General features: G+C 54.0%; 3 protein-coding genes across 3 annotated transcripts; 2 read left to right on the forward strand and 1 right to left on the reverse strand.

Moving 5' to 3' along the window:
* Nucleotides 1–59: 59 nt before the first annotated feature.
* RAB5C (RAB5C, member RAS oncogene family) lies at nucleotides 60–11,993 on the forward strand. Its single transcript, XM_065039426.1, has 6 exons — nucleotides 60–216; nucleotides 7,761–8,005; nucleotides 8,978–9,129; nucleotides 9,410–9,532; nucleotides 10,226–10,319; nucleotides 10,816–11,993. Exons 2-6 carry the CDS (start codon nucleotides 7,840–7,842, stop codon nucleotides 10,929–10,931), a joined length of 651 nt encoding a protein of 216 aa, XP_064895498.1. The 5' UTR covers nucleotides 60–216; nucleotides 7,761–7,839; the 3' UTR covers nucleotides 10,932–11,993.
* Nucleotides 11,994–14,037: 2,044 nt separating this feature from the next.
* LOC102090744 (heat shock protein beta-11) lies at nucleotides 14,038–14,869 on the reverse strand. The gene has a single exon (XM_005513592.3). It carries the CDS (start codon nucleotides 14,774–14,776, stop codon nucleotides 14,189–14,191), a length of 588 nt encoding a protein of 195 aa, XP_005513649.1. The 5' UTR covers nucleotides 14,777–14,869; the 3' UTR covers nucleotides 14,038–14,188.
* An 828-nt stretch (nucleotides 14,870–15,697) lies between these two features.
* Nucleotides 15,698–16,615, forward strand: LOC102090924 (heat shock protein 30C). The gene has a single exon (XM_005513593.3). It carries the CDS (start codon nucleotides 15,853–15,855, stop codon nucleotides 16,459–16,461), a length of 609 nt encoding a protein of 202 aa, XP_005513650.2. The 5' UTR covers nucleotides 15,698–15,852; the 3' UTR covers nucleotides 16,462–16,615.
* Nucleotides 16,616–16,904: the final 289 nt, after the last annotated feature.

Raw genomic sequence — 16,904 nt, forward strand, 5'->3', positions numbered from 1 at the left:
TTCCCCCGCCCGGCTCACGTGACGCGGTGAGGCCGGGAGAAGGGCGGAGCACCGGTGGGGGGGCGTGGCGCTTCTGATTGGCACGTCCCTCTGCCTGTGGCCGAAGAGCTGCTGGCGGAAGGGGTGGGCGGATCCGGAAGCGGAACGGGTAAAGGCGGAAGTGAGGGCCGGGGCCTGCGAGACTCACCTGCGGCGGGGGGAGCGGCGCTCCGGGCGGTGAGTGGGGCCGGGAGCGGCGGCGGCTCCGGGCGGGCGGAGCGGGAGCCGAGCGGCGCCCTGGGCGGCGCGTGGCCTGGGGACCCGGCTCCCGAGGCAGCCCAGGAGTTCGTGCGGCCGGGGGAGGCAGCGGGGCGGCGCCGCTCCGTGCACCCCGCGGTGGGAGCGGAGCGGGTTGCGGGAGCCGGGGTTTGGAGCGAGCTGGCGCTGCCCTCAGTAGCGCGGGGGCTCCGGGGCTGCCCGCGGTGGCGCTCCCCGGCCGGGTCCCGGTCTCGCCGGGTGTCCCGGGGAAGCGGCGCCTCCCCGGGGTTCCCCCGGCCCGGAGGGTCACGGGGCGGGAGCTGCGCCCGTGGCACGATCAGCACGTCCGGGGCGGTGATCCCGAACCCCCGGGGAGCGTCGTGTCCGCGCCGTGCGGGCTCCGCTCCGGTGTTCTCCGCCAGCTGGAAGGACTCGGGCGGCCGCTCCTCCCCAGCTCCTTTGTGTGCCCGCTGATACCGTAAATTCGGCAAAGTAACGGACACTTACAACCGCGTTTTAAGGTTTTAAAAGTAGTATTTATTAATCCCGACGTCATACGTGGCTTATATTGACAGAAAAATTGCATATTCGTTACAATTCTTGACACCCATTAGCATATCCCGTGCCTATTCTAACACAAGCTACCTGCTTAAGCAGTGCTAAGCAACATTCGCATGTTTCTCAGTTACCTGTTTTAAAAGAATATGTTGTAAATCTATGGCAGTTTTAAGAATAGGGTATGATTACTGAGTACAAAGATTCTATGGTTGCAAGCTCTGCTTATAAAACAATTGTATGGTTGTGAGGTTGGTTGATCTTTAAAGGTTGCTGCCTTAATTATCTCCTGAACTATGAGTTCTGCAGTTCCTTGAAATACAGCCTAATAATTAGAAATATGAATATCACTGGTAGCGATGACTGAAATTTAAGTGGGATTTGGGGAAGGTGTGGCACCTGCAAGGACAGATGTGGTGTAATAGTTTATTGTAGCCACTCAGCTGCTGAGGTGGGAATAGAAACTCTGGAGGCTGAGAGCCCGGCTGTGCTCCTGCGAGCCCCCTCAACGGAGGACGTGACTCCATCTGCTGAAAATAGGCGCTGGTGGAGCGGAGACTCTTCTGGTGACAAGCGCAGCCCCCGCGCCCCACCCCGAGGGGTGTTTGTGGTGTGAAATGTGGAGCACAAAGTCTGCGAGGAAGTTCTGTAGCTTGTCTGGAAGGGAGCCCGGGAGCGCCTGGAGATAAGGCTGCGCTGGGGGGTTTGGGGCAGCAGGAGCGGCACTGGGAGCGCGGTGGCTGTGTGATCCTGCCAAGGCTGGCAGTGCCGGTTACATGTGAGCAGCAGGTCTGTAGGGCTGAATCCCTTATTCCCGGGAATATCCAAGGTGCTGCTAAAACCCCCGGTGTCTGGGTGGGACCTGTGACAGTCGCAGTTTCTCTCTGCAAACTTAACTGTGGTTCTCGCTGTAAACGGCTCTGGCAGCGAGACCAAACGCGGCGTTGACCCCATCTCTGCTGACCTTTAACTTGGTGCTTTTGCACGTGGCTCTTGGATTTCTGACCTTGGCTGTTTCCAAGCGCGTAAGGAAATCAGGGAAGAGAATACACCGAGGTGCTATTTTAAGTCTTATGTGGAACAAGTTGCGTCTACTATTCTTAGCTTTTATGTGCGGTGGGTCAACGTGTATTTGAGCTGTCCCGCTTATGGTGTGACATCAGTTCTGCTTTGCACTAAGCTGGGGATCCTGAGCCTGCTCTGCACCCTGCTTGAGACCAAAAAGATACTTCTGGTTCATTTTGGCTTGACGTGTGCTGTCTGAGTGAAACTCTGTGGAATATCCCATTAATATTCACTACCACCTTGACTCTAAAAGTATTTGCATTTTTTCAGCTTAGCTGGATACTAAAGTGAAAGAACTGACTGAAAAGGGTGAAGAATTTGGAGCAGCGTAGGCAGCTACAAGATGATGTTGGCCTTAATGCCTTGTTGGAGTGAGGAGAGCAGGTAAAGCCCGAGTCAGAGCTGGGAGCTTAAAAAGAGCAAGGTTTAGGTTCAGTAACTGGGTCTTGGTGCTGAAGTAATCTCAGACTTCTCTTGGGTCTCAACACTATGCCTGAATAACTACTTTTGTAGCAAAAAATTTACCTCTAGAGGCAGTCTTTGAGACTACAGGCTAATCTAGGCAACATTTGTTTGAAGATAGTGCCAGGCAGTGTAGGTCCCTCCAGGCTGAGTAGGTGCTGATAGCGCTTGTTTGGTTTAGGTCCCTTTCCTGGTGAAACCAGGTTTGGGCATCGTCTGAAACAAAACTGTTTAGTCATGTTTTTGCACTTGGTGTGTGTGGCCAGACTTGAGTGTTGTGATGACGGGGGAGTTATCTCCATCGCAGTAAAGCTCTAGAATCGATCTAGGCCCTGCTGGTCATCAGCTCTTGATCCTAATTTCTTGTGTTCAGCGGATAGGTGGTCGTGGCATCTTCCTGGAGGGGGGTGGAAAGAATGCCAAGTGCTTTCAGACAGAGGAAATGAAATGGGAAGGCTTCTAATGAAGTGGGTGTAGCCCAAAGTCTCAGTCAGCATACTTGGAAGAGAGTAGAAACGGTGGAGTCAGCTGTTTTCTTCCCTTGGGGTATGAAGTTTGAAGTCCTCTTATGTAAGTTCTGTTAAGTCAGACTAATACCGTGAAACCACTCCAAGTGCTGGCCAGAAACAATGAACCTTCCTGGAAGTGACAGTGTGGGAAAGAATAAAGCTTCATCTACATCCCAAAAGGAGCGTTTTCCTCCCCTGGAGCACGGGAATGAGCTGCTGGAGTAGTTCTACATAAACAGATAAGAAAAGGCCGACTTCTGTGTTTGCTTGTGTTTGGTAGAGCTCCAAATCAGGAGCTGCCAGAGGCGAGAGATCTTTGTGCAGTCTGGAAAAGATAATATGAAGGTCACTGACTCTCTTGCAGTGAAGATGGCAGTTTTCTGCTTTGTTGTTCGTGATCTTGCCTTGTTCACAGGGCTTCTGGTCGAAATGAAGTGTGTCTTTTGAGGGTATGCTGAGCAGTGGGCAATACGAAGAGTCTTGTTTGCAGAACTGAAAACATGATGCTGTTGTTCGGTTTGTAGCTGGTCCAGACTCTGCTCACAAGCTGCTCCTTCAGCCTAGCTGAGCTTCACCTCCTGTGAAACAGGACTAAGTTCCTGCAGTATCAAGGATCACTAAAAGTAGGTGAGGCCTCCATGAGGGAGTTAATCTGGGGACAGGGGACAACTAGTGAGAAGCTGATGTGAAATGAAGATGATGCAAAACCCTTCCACAACCGTCTTACGCTGCTGTTCATGGTGTTTCTCATTCCACTCTTCTTAGAGCAATCTTTGCAAGTGTATTGTGCCCAAGCTTAGCTAAGTAGAGCCTGACTGAGGCTATGCTGAAAGTTTCCCTCACTTGGGTCTGGTGTGAGTTCACTTGTTCTTGTGTGAACACAAGTGTGGGGTCGGTGGCCCCGAGCGCGACACCTCCGCCTGCCCTCGCCGCACGTTCCTCTGCTCAGCTGTGCTGATCTAACAGACACAAACTGCAGTTTCAAAAGCAATTAGTCACACTATTCTGCAGAATTTAAACCCCACTGGATTAGGCTTGGAACTTCCTTGTGTGACCCAAGGGGGTGATAACTCTTTTTTTGCTGGTCCCAGTCAACTCTGTGTATAAAACCTGTAGCTCCAAGGTGGCATCAGTAAGTGTAATGTCTTTTTACCTAATGAGCTGTTTTCAAGAATTTGTGGTAAAGGATAACTGCTTAAACCTAGGAAACCCTTCGGAGGGGGTGTGTATGGGGTTAAACTGGGTTGAAGGTGGATTGAGGGAGCATCACGGTTCCCTTTGCTGGCCCGGGCACTGTGCTTGGCTCAGCCGTGCAGGCTGGGATCTTGGCCTTGTCTTCCAAAGCCAGATCAGCTTTGTAGGGCACACTGGCTTCAGTTTCCAAACAGTTTTAGAGCTGCCTTGCCTAGTTCAAGCAGATGCCATCTCGCAGATGAGATTTGGTCTCAAACTGCGCAGTAGCTTTGTGTATTTAGCAATGTGTTCTGATTTGGCTTGAGCTTCAGATCTTGCCCAAGCGCATCGCTGCCCATCCAGATCAGACCTTCGGTTTGGCCACTTAAGAAGCAGCAGAGACTTGGCCTTTATCAGGATTTCTTCCCTTGGGTTTGTCTTGCCTTAAAGGCTTTGTTAATCCCTCTTTGGAAGGGAGATGGCTTCATTTCGGTGTGCTTCACAACCCGGGCTCGGGGGGCGATGGAGAGGTCTCTGCTGCTGGCTCGGCCCCGATGGCGCAGCCGGGGCGGCTGCATGTTGTGCCCTCCTGTATCCAGCATGTGTGGGATCGAGTGGTGACTGGGGTGGCAGCCTTGAAATCTCTGATAGGACTTGTTTTTGAAAAGCTGCTTTGGACAAACAGCCGGCTGCTGGGGCCGCTTTGGAGGCCACGGCTCTGCAGATGCACGTGGGAAAAGCATGAAAAGGAGCTGGTGTTACAGATCCTGCATGTTTAGGACTAGCTACCAACGAAAAGTAATTTAACTTTTGGCTGGCGTAAATCTTTTCCTCTAAATTAAACTCAGTGTGCCCAGGTCTTTGGGAGGCTTGTTCACGAGGCTCTACAGAGAAATTGTGACTTTAATTTCTGGTAGTTTAACAGCCATCAGAATCCTCCTGAAACTGCTCTCTGGGCTGGTTTAGGTCTGGGAATCTACATTTTAAGGCTGTAGCGCAGCTCCTGACAGCGGCAGTGACTGGTTCCCCAATTCAGAGCTGTTACTGAAGCTCCAGACTGCAGCCTCCCTGATCAAGAGACTGAGTGTTCTTTGTTTGTGGAGGGAAGTGCTTCTTGTCTGGAGAAAGGTGAAGTATTAAAACTGATCAGGCTTTATGGGGCTGAGGTGTGTGCTTACAATTCTGTTTCCTGGTTCGTTGGTAGGAGCTGGACCTGTTGTTTCGTCCTCAGCAGTGTGGACCCTCCTGCTTTTGGAGTTCTTATATGAATGTGTTGGAGAGTCAGGTTTGATGGTCCACGCGATGCTAATCTGGGCTCGTGGAGTCTGTGTTATCACACACTTGATGCTGGTCCTGCTTGTGGAAGCTGCTTGTGCATCAGAGAATCATTTTGGTTCACAAAGACCCTTGGGATCATTAAGTCCAACCTTTAACCCAACCCTGGCATGTGAATCTGGGTCCTAAAGCCGGGTCGCCAGTTCTGGGTGGGAGTGGGGGAACAGCAGCCTCGTGCTGCCCGTCCCGTGTGAGGTGAAGCAGAACCACTCAGTAACGTCAGAGGTTGCTTTGCCAAGAAATTCATGTAACGCTGTCAGCTATTTAACAAGATAAATACTTCACTGGGGCTTTTGTCTTCAGTATTTTGATTTGAAGCCAACAAATCCCCAGCGAAATGGCTTCTTGCATAGCTGAGAGCAGCAGCGGTCCTCTTGGGTAACTAGATTCTTCAGGGCTGGGTTTCTGTGTATCGCCAGCTTCCAGAGTAGCGAACACAGGGCAAAAATATCAGATCCTGTAACTTCTGACACTAAACTAGCGGCTCCCCTGCGCTGGGGAGGCGTGTGAAGCAGTTTTCTTATGCAGGGGTTAATGTGGTAATTGTCCTGTGGACACATTTAATGTGCAGAACATTAGTCTGCAACAGCAACAGAGCTTATGTGTTGCTAATAGACTGCCTGGGGAAATTAATACAAGGTTAAACAAGCAAAAGCTGCTCCCTTGCAGACTCTGGTTGGAGGAGAAGCTCTAAAAGGTGGGAACTTTTGCAGGCTGATAGATGTAGAGCTGCTGATGTGCTCCTCCAGCCTGGTGGTAACCAAGACGCTCCTGCCCAGAGCTGCAAAATGATGCTTCCTCACTGCCCAGCAAAACAAGGTGTTGATTTACTTCTTATCGAGCCTTTTTGTCCTGTCAAAATAGCCTTTGAGGAGATGGGGCTCCTGACGGGTGTTACTGGACTTTGCAAGGACCCAGCGCTGAACTGCAATCTCTTCACTGACTTAACCCAAGCCTGGACAGGCCACTCGGATCAACGGCTTCTTCACGCTCAGGCTACTGACACATCTCGCTGCACCGAAGTTACTCCTCGTGGTTTCGTTCCTACCCGTGAGCTTCAGTGAACGGTGCTGCTTAACAGCAGGTTTCTGACTCGCCTGCTGGTCAAAACAATTTGTTTAGGTGGAATGTGTCTGCAGGTCAGTGTGCTGAGCGCTGGTGTTCTGGGTGAACACCCAGAGTTTCCTTGGGGGCGCACTCAGGACTCACCATAAGGAGAAACCAGCGTTTGGGGGATTGTCTCTTTTTGCGGTTGTCTCTGTGAACAAGAAGCTTGGAGGGAAAGCGGCGATACAGAGCAGATGCGATGGGTTGTAGCATTTATCATTGTCAGGAAGTGGGAGTTGTGATGAGAACAGGAAATGTCCCTAAATCTGTGTAACTGTGCACTTGGAAAACGCTGCTGCTCTCTGCTGTGTGCAGCTGAGCTTGGTGCTTAGGAAGGGACCAAGACTCATGTTTAGCTATGAGACAGCTTGTCTTGCTGCTCCTGCCGTGGTTTGGTGCTTCTGCACAGATTTGGTGCTGGGAAGAAGGGATCCAGTTGATTGTGGGTGATGCTGCCTGTTTACTGCTCAGCGTAGCTGGATTTGAACCGTCTCCTCGTCAAGAATGTGGCCAGTAGCCTGATGACCTGGAATGGTGTGGAATGAGGGCAATGAGGCAACTAGGACGGGGTGTGGGAAGGGTTGGGTGTTGGCTCTGTGCTTGGATGGAGCTGTCGAGACTCGGTCAGCGGTTTGTGCCCGTTTGCAGCAAGGCATGCGGAGCAGTGGTTGCTTTTATTCTCTGAATACTCAGTGTGTGCCTGGAGAGCGGCTGCTGCCAAGGGGTTTCCCTGAGCCAGGTAGCACTTCAAAGGCCTTTTTTAGGGCTGCTCTAAGGTGCAGTGTTTAATGGCTTGGTGTGAGCGCCTCTGAACCAGCAGACTGAATGTAGGAACTCCCTTTCATCTGAAGGGCTGTGGGCTGCTTCCCGTCACCGCTTGTGTGCGGCACTCCAACAGCTCCATATTGCACTGACAGTCTGAAGTCGCTGCTTTGTGAGCCCGGGAAGGAGCTAAAGGTCAACCTTAGTTACCTCCATGAACCAAGTAATTGTTGTTTTAGTAGACGCAGTTCTAATGACACCGATCGGTGTGCTGGCTGTTCTTCACTTGCCTCACCCTAGCAAGGTATGTGTAACATCTACACACCAGTGGAAGTGCTGGAGGGCCCACTGGTGGGGAGGAAAGCCTGTGTTACCAGCATCCCTTCTCCAGGGAGGCTCAGACATCCCAGATGCTGCTTAGGGACAGAACTAGCCCAATGCTGCTGTGGTACATGCAGCTGATAACTTCCCACCGTGGGCAGGAGTCCAACCCACCTTCTAGAACTGGCGCAGCTGGTCCAGCAGCGCGTTGCTAACTCTGACCTCCTCTTCCAGTTGCAACCTGCCTCCGGGTGGATCCCAGCGCAGAGCCTGCAGCATCCTCCGCGCTTGGCGCTCCCGCGCTTAGGCCACGATGGCAGGTCGAGGTGGAGCTGCCCGACCGAACGGACCAGCTGCTGGAAACAAAATCTGCCAGTTTAAACTCGTTCTCCTGGGAGAGTCGGCGGTGGGGAAGTCCAGCCTTGTCCTGCGCTTCGTCAAGGGGCAGTTCCACGAGTACCAGGAGAGCACGATTGGAGGTGAGTGCCGCTCCAGGTGCCTGTGGCCACAAGCTGCTGCCCTTACTAATGCACACCAGGGCTGTCACAAGTCATAATGACTGTTTCAGTCTGGTCTGGGTTCTTTTTGCTATAAATAGAGTCAAGCAGCTAATGCTTTAACTTTTGGTTTACAAATTGGTGGGAAGATCAGTGCAGCAGAGAATAATGCTATGGCAACTGTGCCTTCTGCTTCTAAGACATCTTCACTTCCAGTGCTTGAATTCCTGCTTCTAATTAGAACCAAGTGCTTCAGCTTGGTTTATAGCCCTTAATTATCTTTTCAGACCAAGACCTGGGATTCTGAGGCTGTTTCTGCCCTCATGCTATTAACTACTTCCACAGCTCTTTCAGGTCTAGTAGTTCTTTAGCTTGAAATCATTAGCAGAGTGTCACTAATCAAAGGTTGGCCAGCACCCGGGTCTCTGGGCAGCAATATTAGGAGGTGTGTGCTGAGAAGAGCTTTGATTTGTCCCTATAGTAACACATGCAGGGACTAAGTGTAGCTGTAGTATGGGTACAAAGGGCTTAATGCTGTGCAGACTCTGCTGTTCTGCTTCAGCCTGTATCCAGGCCTGGTTGCCTTTATCCTATTTGTAATAAGCAAGGAAATAACCTGTTACTAAATTGGGGAGTGATGTGTTAACTGGGCTGACTTCAGAGCTTTGGGGAGCACCTCGCTGGTGATGCTGCAGCTGAACGGTGTCACCTGCTGCGCCAGTGGCCACCTGGGCTTGTGGGCCACCTCCCTGTCAGCTGCGTGGTGGCTCTTGTGCTCCTGTGTGCGAGGAGCTTATGATAAAGAGCTGCAACTTCCACGGCAAACTGCACTGAAACGGCCTGTTTGGGGCTCCTGCTCGCTCCCGTGCGCAGGCAGGACCGCTCTGAGCTCCTGGCTCTGGCTGCGGGGGCGCTCCAGCTGGAGGGAAGGCCAACACACACCTTGTCTTTCAGCTGCCTTCCTAACACAGACGGTCTGCCTGGATGACACAACGGTGAAGTTCGAAATATGGGACACGGCGGGACAGGAGCGGTATCACAGCCTGGCGCCCATGTATTACCGAGGCGCCCAGGCGGCCATCGTCGTCTACGACATCACTAACACAGTGAGTACTGGGGAGGGCTCCGGCTGTTACTGGGCTGTGTTTGCTGGTGCTTCTCGTTTCCACGGGAGAGCGTTGGGGTTCAGAGTCTCTGCAGGTATTGAGTTTCTTAAACTAACGGCCTCTTCCTCAGTCTGACCAAGGCTAAGCTGATAGAGGATCCTGCTGCAAAGTGCTGTAGAGGCAGAACACTTCTTACAGGAAAGACTTGTTCTAATCATATCTTTGCTGTGGGTTTGTAAGAGGCTGCCCTTCCTGACTGCTGCCTCCTCTTTGCTTCCAGGACACATTTGTACGAGCCAAGAACTGGGTGAAAGAGTTGCAGAGGCAGGCTAGCCCCAATATTGTAATTGCACTAGCAGGAAACAAGGCAGACCTTGCTACCAAGAGAGCTGTGGACTTCCAGGTGAGTGGGAATCCAGATCAGTTGTTACCTGAGCAAGTCAGGAAAGCAGCTTTATGCTGAAGCGAGGGAGGTGGCGGCATGTGCGGAGTGCTTTGAGGGGGAGTCACAGGCAAGATTTGTGCTGCTGAGGACCCCAGGGTGCCGTTCCAAGGGAATTTCAGCCTGTCTTTCACATGCACTCCATTCACAGCACTTGCAGCTCTTGTTGGTAACATGACAAATGTGGAGAATAAGGTGCAGAGAGCACAAGCTTCAGCCTTCTGCTGTCTTTATGAAGCAGTATCTCTTAGATACAAGACGTGAAGAATCATTCCCAACTTGTTCTCTACTCCTCACAGCTCTTTCCTTGTCTAAGTCAAACATTCAGTGAGAAGCTCTTATCTCAGCCCCGGGTTGCTTGTGGTGCATTTACAGTGTGTGTTACTCTCCCAGCCAACCAAAGTACAAGGTGTTGTGCTGCTTGGGACATGCTGTGTCTTTATTTGGCTCAAGCAGCTCACAAACAGCCCGTGCTGCTGTACCCAGCTCAGTGCTGGGACACCAGCCATGTGATATTGTCACTGTGGGTCTCCCAGTTGTCTCAGTCAGGGTGGGACAGAGCGTTTCTTCAGTGTTCAGTTTGCCAACGAGTGAAAGCTGTTTGGACCTCCTCTTGGCAGGATGCCTTTAGTGCTCTAATGTGATTGTTTGTAGGATGCACAAACATACGCAGATGACAACAGCTTGCTGTTCATGGAGACGTCGGCAAAGACAGCGATGAATGTGAATGAAATCTTCATGGCAATAGGTAACGGCTGGTGCGCGGCGGGACGGCTGGAGTAGCAGTGAGCAGCCCAATGGCAACTGGGAGCTCCGTCTCTGATTTCCGAAGGGATATCTCACAGAGGCACCCCAGACAGCAATTTAGGGAGGCAATATGCTCCAAACAGAATAACCAGAACTGTTTAGCAGAAAGTCAACTAGGTTTATCAGCTGGGGTCTGGAGGCTCTTACTGGCTTAGATACCTGGTTTGCTGGACTTTTGTGAACAGTTGTTCACTGAGAGTTTGGAGCCTTTGCCTTGCAAAGCCTGTTCTCTCCCTTTATCCAGGCTGGTAAGGAAGGAGCAGGATTGACAGCACTAGGAGGGTTGGTTTGCTGTACTCGTGCTGCTGGCAGCATCCAGTCCTGTATTTCTTAACACTTGCAGCCTTAGGTCAGAGCGGGGCTGAGCCAGCCTGTGGCCCACAGCGGGGAGCAGGTTGCCCTCTGTTAGCCTACTAATGTCTGGTTTTTCTTTCTAGCCAAGAAACTGCCAAAAAATGAACCCCAGAATGCTCCTGGAGGGCCAGGTAGGAATCGGGTGGTTGACCTTCAGGAGAGCAGTCAGCCGAGCAGGAGCCAGTGCTGCAGCAATTGAGCAGCCGCCCCCGCCCGCCCGAGCCCTCCAACGACGTGACTGGAACCCACGCTAACAATCGCACTTACCGTAGAGCGGCCGCCGCCGGGGGCTGCTGTGATTTCTCCATCCCTTTCTGATCATAGGCTGGAGGGGAGTTCTTCCACCTGCACCTTTCTGTACAAATACTAATTCAATTCTAAGTCTTAAGTCACTTTTTTTAATATATGAACTTCTGCTCTTCCCTCTTCCTGGTGGTGGTGGATGCACGGCCTGGTGTCTGCCCAGCCAGCCCATGGGTGGGGGCCAGCAGCACCCAGGTCCCACAGTACTGTAGTTCACTATTGGAAACAAAGGGATATTGAGACTAGAAAACCTTGTTTAAAATGACCCGTGTGTAAAAGCTGAGGCTCATACCAGTATGATATTGCCTAGAACAACCACTAAACTGTAGCATTATAGTGACAAACTCTGGCTTTTCAGCCACTTATTGACCAAATCAATCATGAGTATTCTGGGGTGGGGCAGAGGGAAGCAAAACTGGTTTCTTCTGTATTTTGTATTGTATGTTTCTTCATGTAACCAATCAGTATCTTGTCAATATAGTACATACAACTAGCTGCCTGTTGTCTTTATTTGTGTTGGACTCTAGCATGCCAACTCTTTTCTATCTCCAGTTCTGTTGTAATGCACTAATCCTGTTGCAACTTTTGCAAAAAAAAAGAGATCTTGTATAGAAAATTGTCCTTTTTTTGGATGGTTGTGATGCCACTAATGTTGTTGACCCTGCTCTGGTGTGAACACACATGGTTCCGATGTACAGAGGTGGGGTGGGGGAAACCTCGGATAACTTGCCAGTGGGAAACAATATGTATTGCAAAAGCCTGTAATTCCACAAAGTATGAAGGGAGGTATTAAAATGGCTTCTGTTGCCAGACTGATGTTGGCTGCTGCCTAGTGCCTAATGCAATGTCTTATGCATACTGGTATTTAAGAGGAACTGTCAACTCTGGCGTTCATCATGAACTTCAGTTTTGTGTGATAAACAAAGAAAAATTTTTATAAACCTATCCTAATCGACAATGTTCATGTTTCTTAATCAGCTCGAAGCAGGAGGGGAGTGGAGCAGAATGTGACGGTTGTGCTGGAGGCTGGTGACATCCTGGCTGGAGCACAAGCTGCATGTCGAGTGGGGGTCCAGGGGGGCTCCGAGGGGCTTTGCTCACTGGGTGCTGCTTCCTTGAGGAACTCGGGGCCTCTGTGGGACACCTGAGGTCTCATCGCTTCCCCTGGGGGACAGACTGGTGCTGCTGTTGTAAACGGGCTTCCCCAGCGATCTTGTGAACGCGAGGTGCTGTTGCCATCTGCTGGTTTCTTTCCCTGGGTTCCATGTTTCTGGCTCCTCTGAGGATTCTGGGGCTCCATCTCCGTGGTTTCCTAAGGGATGTCTCACAGAGGCACCCGAGAACGCAATTTAGGGAGGCGATGCGCTCCGAACAGAATAACCAGGACTGTTTAGCAGGAAGTCGACTATAAATGGGGATTTATCAATTTTTCAGCGCTCTGGCAACAGTCAAACCGCAGGTTTGATGAGCTGGTTGGAGATGGATGTGGAGTCTCAGGTGGGAGCCCAATGTTCTAGCCTGGTCGGATCTGCCTGTGGTCACCATGAACACGGTGTGGAAGCTTCTCTGCACTGTCACCGAGGGTCCTGCCCCAGAGCTGGGACAGGTGACTTGTCTCAGTGCCCCAGGGTAGAGGGACGGGACTGTCGGCAGCACCCAAGGTGAGTAGGTGAGGATGGAGACAAAAGGGGCACAAAAGGTACTAAACAGCCGTTAACTGCCCCGTTGAAAGCTCCCATCGCTGGGGGGGGGGGGGGGGGGGGTCTGGCTGCTGCCTCAGCATCTGCTGCTGAGCTGGGAGGGACCCGGTAATGGGTTGGGGATGCTCCAAGGGACTCGGAATAGGACTGAGGACCCTCTAAGGGATTCGGAATTGGACTAGGGACCCTCTACAGGACTCGGTGCTGGGTTGGGGACCCTCTAAGGATCTTGGGATGGGACTGGGGACTGTTTAAGGGACTCGGTACTGGATTAGGGAGCCTCTAAGGGACTTGGTACCAGGTTTGGGACCCTCTAAGGGATTTGGAATTGGACTGGGAACCCCCTAAGGGACCCAGAAGTGGGTTGGGGACCCCCTAAGGGACTCAGAAGTAGACCGGGGACCCTCTAAGGGACTGGGTGCCAGGTTGGGGACTCTCTAAAGGACTCGATGCCAGGTTGGTGACCCTCTAAGGGATTCAGATATGGACTGGGGACCCTCTAAGGGACTCAGTGCTGGGTTTAGGACCCTCTGAAGGACTCAGTGCTGGGTTGGGGACCTCCTAAGGGACTCAGAAGTGGACTGGGGACCCTCTAAGGGACTTGGTACCAGGTTAGGGACCCTCTAAAGGACTTGGTGCCAGGCTGGGGACTGTCTGAGATGCTCAGTGTGGGGCTGGGGACTGTTGCTGGCTATGGAGGGTGCAGCAGAGCTCTGCAGAGCAAAGCCTCCCCGCTGCCGGGTGGGAAGGGCTGTCTGAGCTGCGGAGCAGCTCTGCACAGGTGTGCCTGGCTGCATACCTGCTGCCTGCCCGGGCCTGAGCCCAAGCCTGAGCCTGCCTGTGCTGCTTGAACACCGTCTGCAGTCGGGCTTCACTCTCCACCCGCTGGGCGCTCGGGGGGTCCTGCTGTGTGGGAGCCAAGTGTGGCTACAACAGGGGCACCAGCACCCAGCCAGGCTGTTTGCCATGTTTTTTTCCATCACCCAGGGAGGGGCTGTGGGGCTGGTGCAGATGCGGGCAGTGCATGAGGGGGTGATGGAGTGACCCGGGAGAGCTGCCCTTGCCCCGGTACAGGTGAGTGGGGCTGATCTTCCCCCCTTGAAACCTTCCTGCCTCCCCCCAGCATCACAGTGCTCGCAGATCCCTCTCCTGCTCTGGGTCCACTGTCAGTCCCATTTTGTGCTGCCCTGAGGCACCAAGAGAGGTTTTTTCCCCTCTCTGCACATCCAGATCCTCCGGCTTAACCAGCTGAGACCAGAGCCCAGCCTCCCTATCAATCAACACAAGGAGAGCACAAGCAGGTTCTATGCAAAAGTATTTTTATTGGATACAAAAACATTCCAGTATAGTGAAAAAAAGAGAGATATAATTGCTGGTGGAGCTTGTCTGGGCTAAAAGCCGAGATTCGCTGCTCTCCGCTCTGGTCCTGCTGCAGCCGTAGGTTCTGCTCCCATTACGCCTGGGCTTTGTTGGTGGCTCCGTTCTCAGGGGCTGGTCCGGGCTGTGGTGCTGCAGGGCTGACCTGGATGGGCACATTCCTCTCCCCGCTGGCCGTCAGGGCCAGTTTGGGGGCCTCGATGAGGAGCTGCCCCTCCTTGGACAGGGAGCAGCTCAGCGCTTCCACATCCACGTCCTCGGGCACATCCCATTCCCGCTTCAGCACCTCGTACTTGTAGGAGAAGCAGCCCTTGTCATCCGTGTTCTGCATCTCCTTCTGCCCCACCAGCACCACCTTCCTGCCCACCACCTTCACCGACAGCTGCTCGGGAGCGAAGTTCTTCACGTCCTGGCAGACAGAGAAGCCGTCCCCGGAGCCCTGGGCCAGCGCGGTGCTGGTGCTCGGGGCTCGCTCCATGGCGGTGTTGGCTCCGTGGCTGGTCAGGAGCTGCTCGAAGCTGCTCATGAACTCCCGAGCCTTCTCCATCTCCTGCTGCAGTTCGGTGAAGATGGTCTCTGCGTGCGGCCAGAGGGTCCTCACGGTGCCCAGCCGGCTGGCCAGGGAGCTGGAGGCGAACGGAGCGAGATGCATCCGGCAAAGCATCGTTGCTGCTGCTGTGGCTGCTGCTGCTGTGGCTGCTACTGTCGCTGGTGTCGCTGTCACCTCTCCGCTGAGTTGAGAGCGCGATGCCCCAGCTCTGCCGCCCGCAGCTTTTATTCCCTGCCCGGGGAGGAGTGGCCTCGTCCCGCCCATCACGTCACCCCCATGGAGAAGCGCTCGGCTCTTTCCAGCCCGTTCCAGCTAATTCTTGTTACTCATCCCCGAGGAGAGGCACCTCGGAGGTTTTGCCCAACATACCTTTGCCCTGAGTCTTGCGGCTCCGCTCTCCTGGCTTATAATTAGCAGCATCACCTCAGCCTCTGAACGGGAATCCTGAGCCGCCCCTGCCAAAAATCTCTGGCTTATTCCCCAGGCAGGGAGCCGGGTTGGGCTCCTCTCCTTCCGGCCTTCGCCCCCTCACCTGTGGCCTGTCCCCCCCCATTTGCAGGCAGGAGAGCCCCTCTGCCCCCCCCCACACCTTTGCAGGACCCTCAGCTGCCACCAGGTGAGACCAGAAACTGGCCCACATGGGTGGAATGCACAGGTGGGGTGCTGGGACAGACCATAAAGCATCCCCTGGGAACGGGAGGCCCCTAGAAAGTGCGAGAGGCATCTGGCAGCGGGTGACATAGGGACATGTTGCTTTAGGAGGGGACTGTCCCTGTGCTGGGTGCAGCGACAAGCTCCTGGCACAGCACAACCTGCGCTCAGCGGAGACCCCAGCGTGGGGGCCACGGGAAGGGCTTTGCTCGCCCCCTGGCCCGTGGTCCCGTGGGCGCCGCTGCACCGCGGCGGCTCTGCAGAAACCCGAGCTCCCGGCGGTGACTGCAGCTCCCTATTTGTGGCGTGTGACTCGTCTCCAGAAACAGGCGCTGCTATTTCAGCTGACGGATAATCAGCCTCTCAAAAATAGGCGATGGCTCTGGGAGAGTGCGTGGGGAGAGAGTGTTCTGGAAGGGGCACACCCCTGGGCAGGAGAGGATAAAACCCGCCGCTCCCCAGTGCCAGCCCAGAACCGCTCCAGCCCCTGCACGGAGCCGAACCGCAGCGCACACCGGGAGCGCACACCGGGAGCAGAGATGCTTTGCCGCCTGCACTTCATGCCGCCCGCATCCAGCTCGCTCTTCCCATGGCTGGGACCCGTCCGCACCCTTTGGCCACATCCAGGCACCCTCTTTGCCGAGCTGGAGAGAGAGTTGCGGCTGGAGATGGAGAGGGCTCGGGAGTTCATGAGCAGCTTCGAGCAGCTTCTAAGCAGTGGGAGTAGCCCCAGCCGGATCGGCATCACCACGGAGCGAGCCCCGAGCGCCAGCGCAGCCCTGACCCAGGGCTCCGGGGACGGCTTCTCCGTCTGCCAGGACGTGAAGGACTTTGCGCCCGAGCAGCTGTCGGTGAAGGTGGTGGGCAGGAAGGTGGTGCTGGTGGGGCAGAAGGAGACACAGAGCACGGATGACAAGGGCTCCTTCTCCTACAAGTACGAGGTGCTGAAGCGGGAGTGGGACGTCCCCGAGGAGGTGGACGCCGAGGCGCTGAGCTGCTCCCTGTCCAAGGATGGGCAGCTTCGCATTGAGGCCCCAAAACTGGCCCTGCCAGCCGCCCCCGAGAGGAACGTGCCCATCCAGATGGAGCCAGCGGTGGCACAGCTGGCAGCCAGCACCGACGACGGAGCCGAGCGCGCCAAGGCGTGATGGGAGCAGCGCAGGGCCGGGCTGAGCCCGGCTACTGGGGCAGCTGCTGGTTGCAGAGCGGGACTGTGATGGGGACTGCGTGACAGTCTGGTTGGGGGGGCTCTGCCCAAAACATGTAGCTTTTTTGATATGTAATAAATATTATTGCCTTTTATTTGTGTGGCTTTTGTGCTTGCTGGGCTCGCCTGGCCCTGTGCTTTGCTAGACTCCCGGCTGTGCCTGTGCAGTGGGATGGCAGCCTGGGGACCCGGGCTGTGCTGGCACAGGGCATGTCCCTGGCACCTGTTCCTAGCTCTGCCTCGGTGGAGCAGGGGGAAGGTTGGTTGAGGGACTCCAGCACATACACGGTGCTGAGCATTCCCCCCAGCAGCCTTTGGGCAGCCGAACCGCATCTTCGGGATGGTTCTGGAACACTCCCGTGGGGTACCTGCCAGTGCCAGCAT

Source organism: Columba livia, chromosome 23 (genome assembly GCF_036013475.1).
Source record: "Columba livia isolate bColLiv1 breed racing homer chromosome 23, bColLiv1.pat.W.v2, whole genome shotgun sequence".
Taxonomy (NCBI): Eukaryota; Metazoa; Chordata; class Aves; order Columbiformes; family Columbidae; genus Columba; species Columba livia.

Coding starts and splice junctions, on each gene's coding strand:
- LOC102090924 (XM_005513593.3), top strand. CDS start 15,853: ATGCTTTGCCGCCTGCACTTCATGCCGCCCGCATCCAGCTCGCTCTTC.
- LOC102090744 (XM_005513592.3), bottom strand. CDS start 14,776: ATGCTTTGCCGGATGCATCTCGCTCCGTTCGCCTCCAGCTCCCTGGCC.
- RAB5C (XM_065039426.1), top strand. CDS start 7,840: ATGGCAGGTCGAGGTGGAGCTGCCCGACCGAACGGACCAGCTGCTGGA. Junction 8,006..8,977: donor CCAGGAGAGCACGATTGGAG/GTGAGTGCCGCT, acceptor CTTGTCTTTCAG/CTGCCTTCCTAACACAGACG. Junction 9,533..10,225: donor AGAGAGCTGTGGACTTCCAG/GTGAGTGGGAAT, acceptor GATTGTTTGTAG/GATGCACAAACATACGCAGA.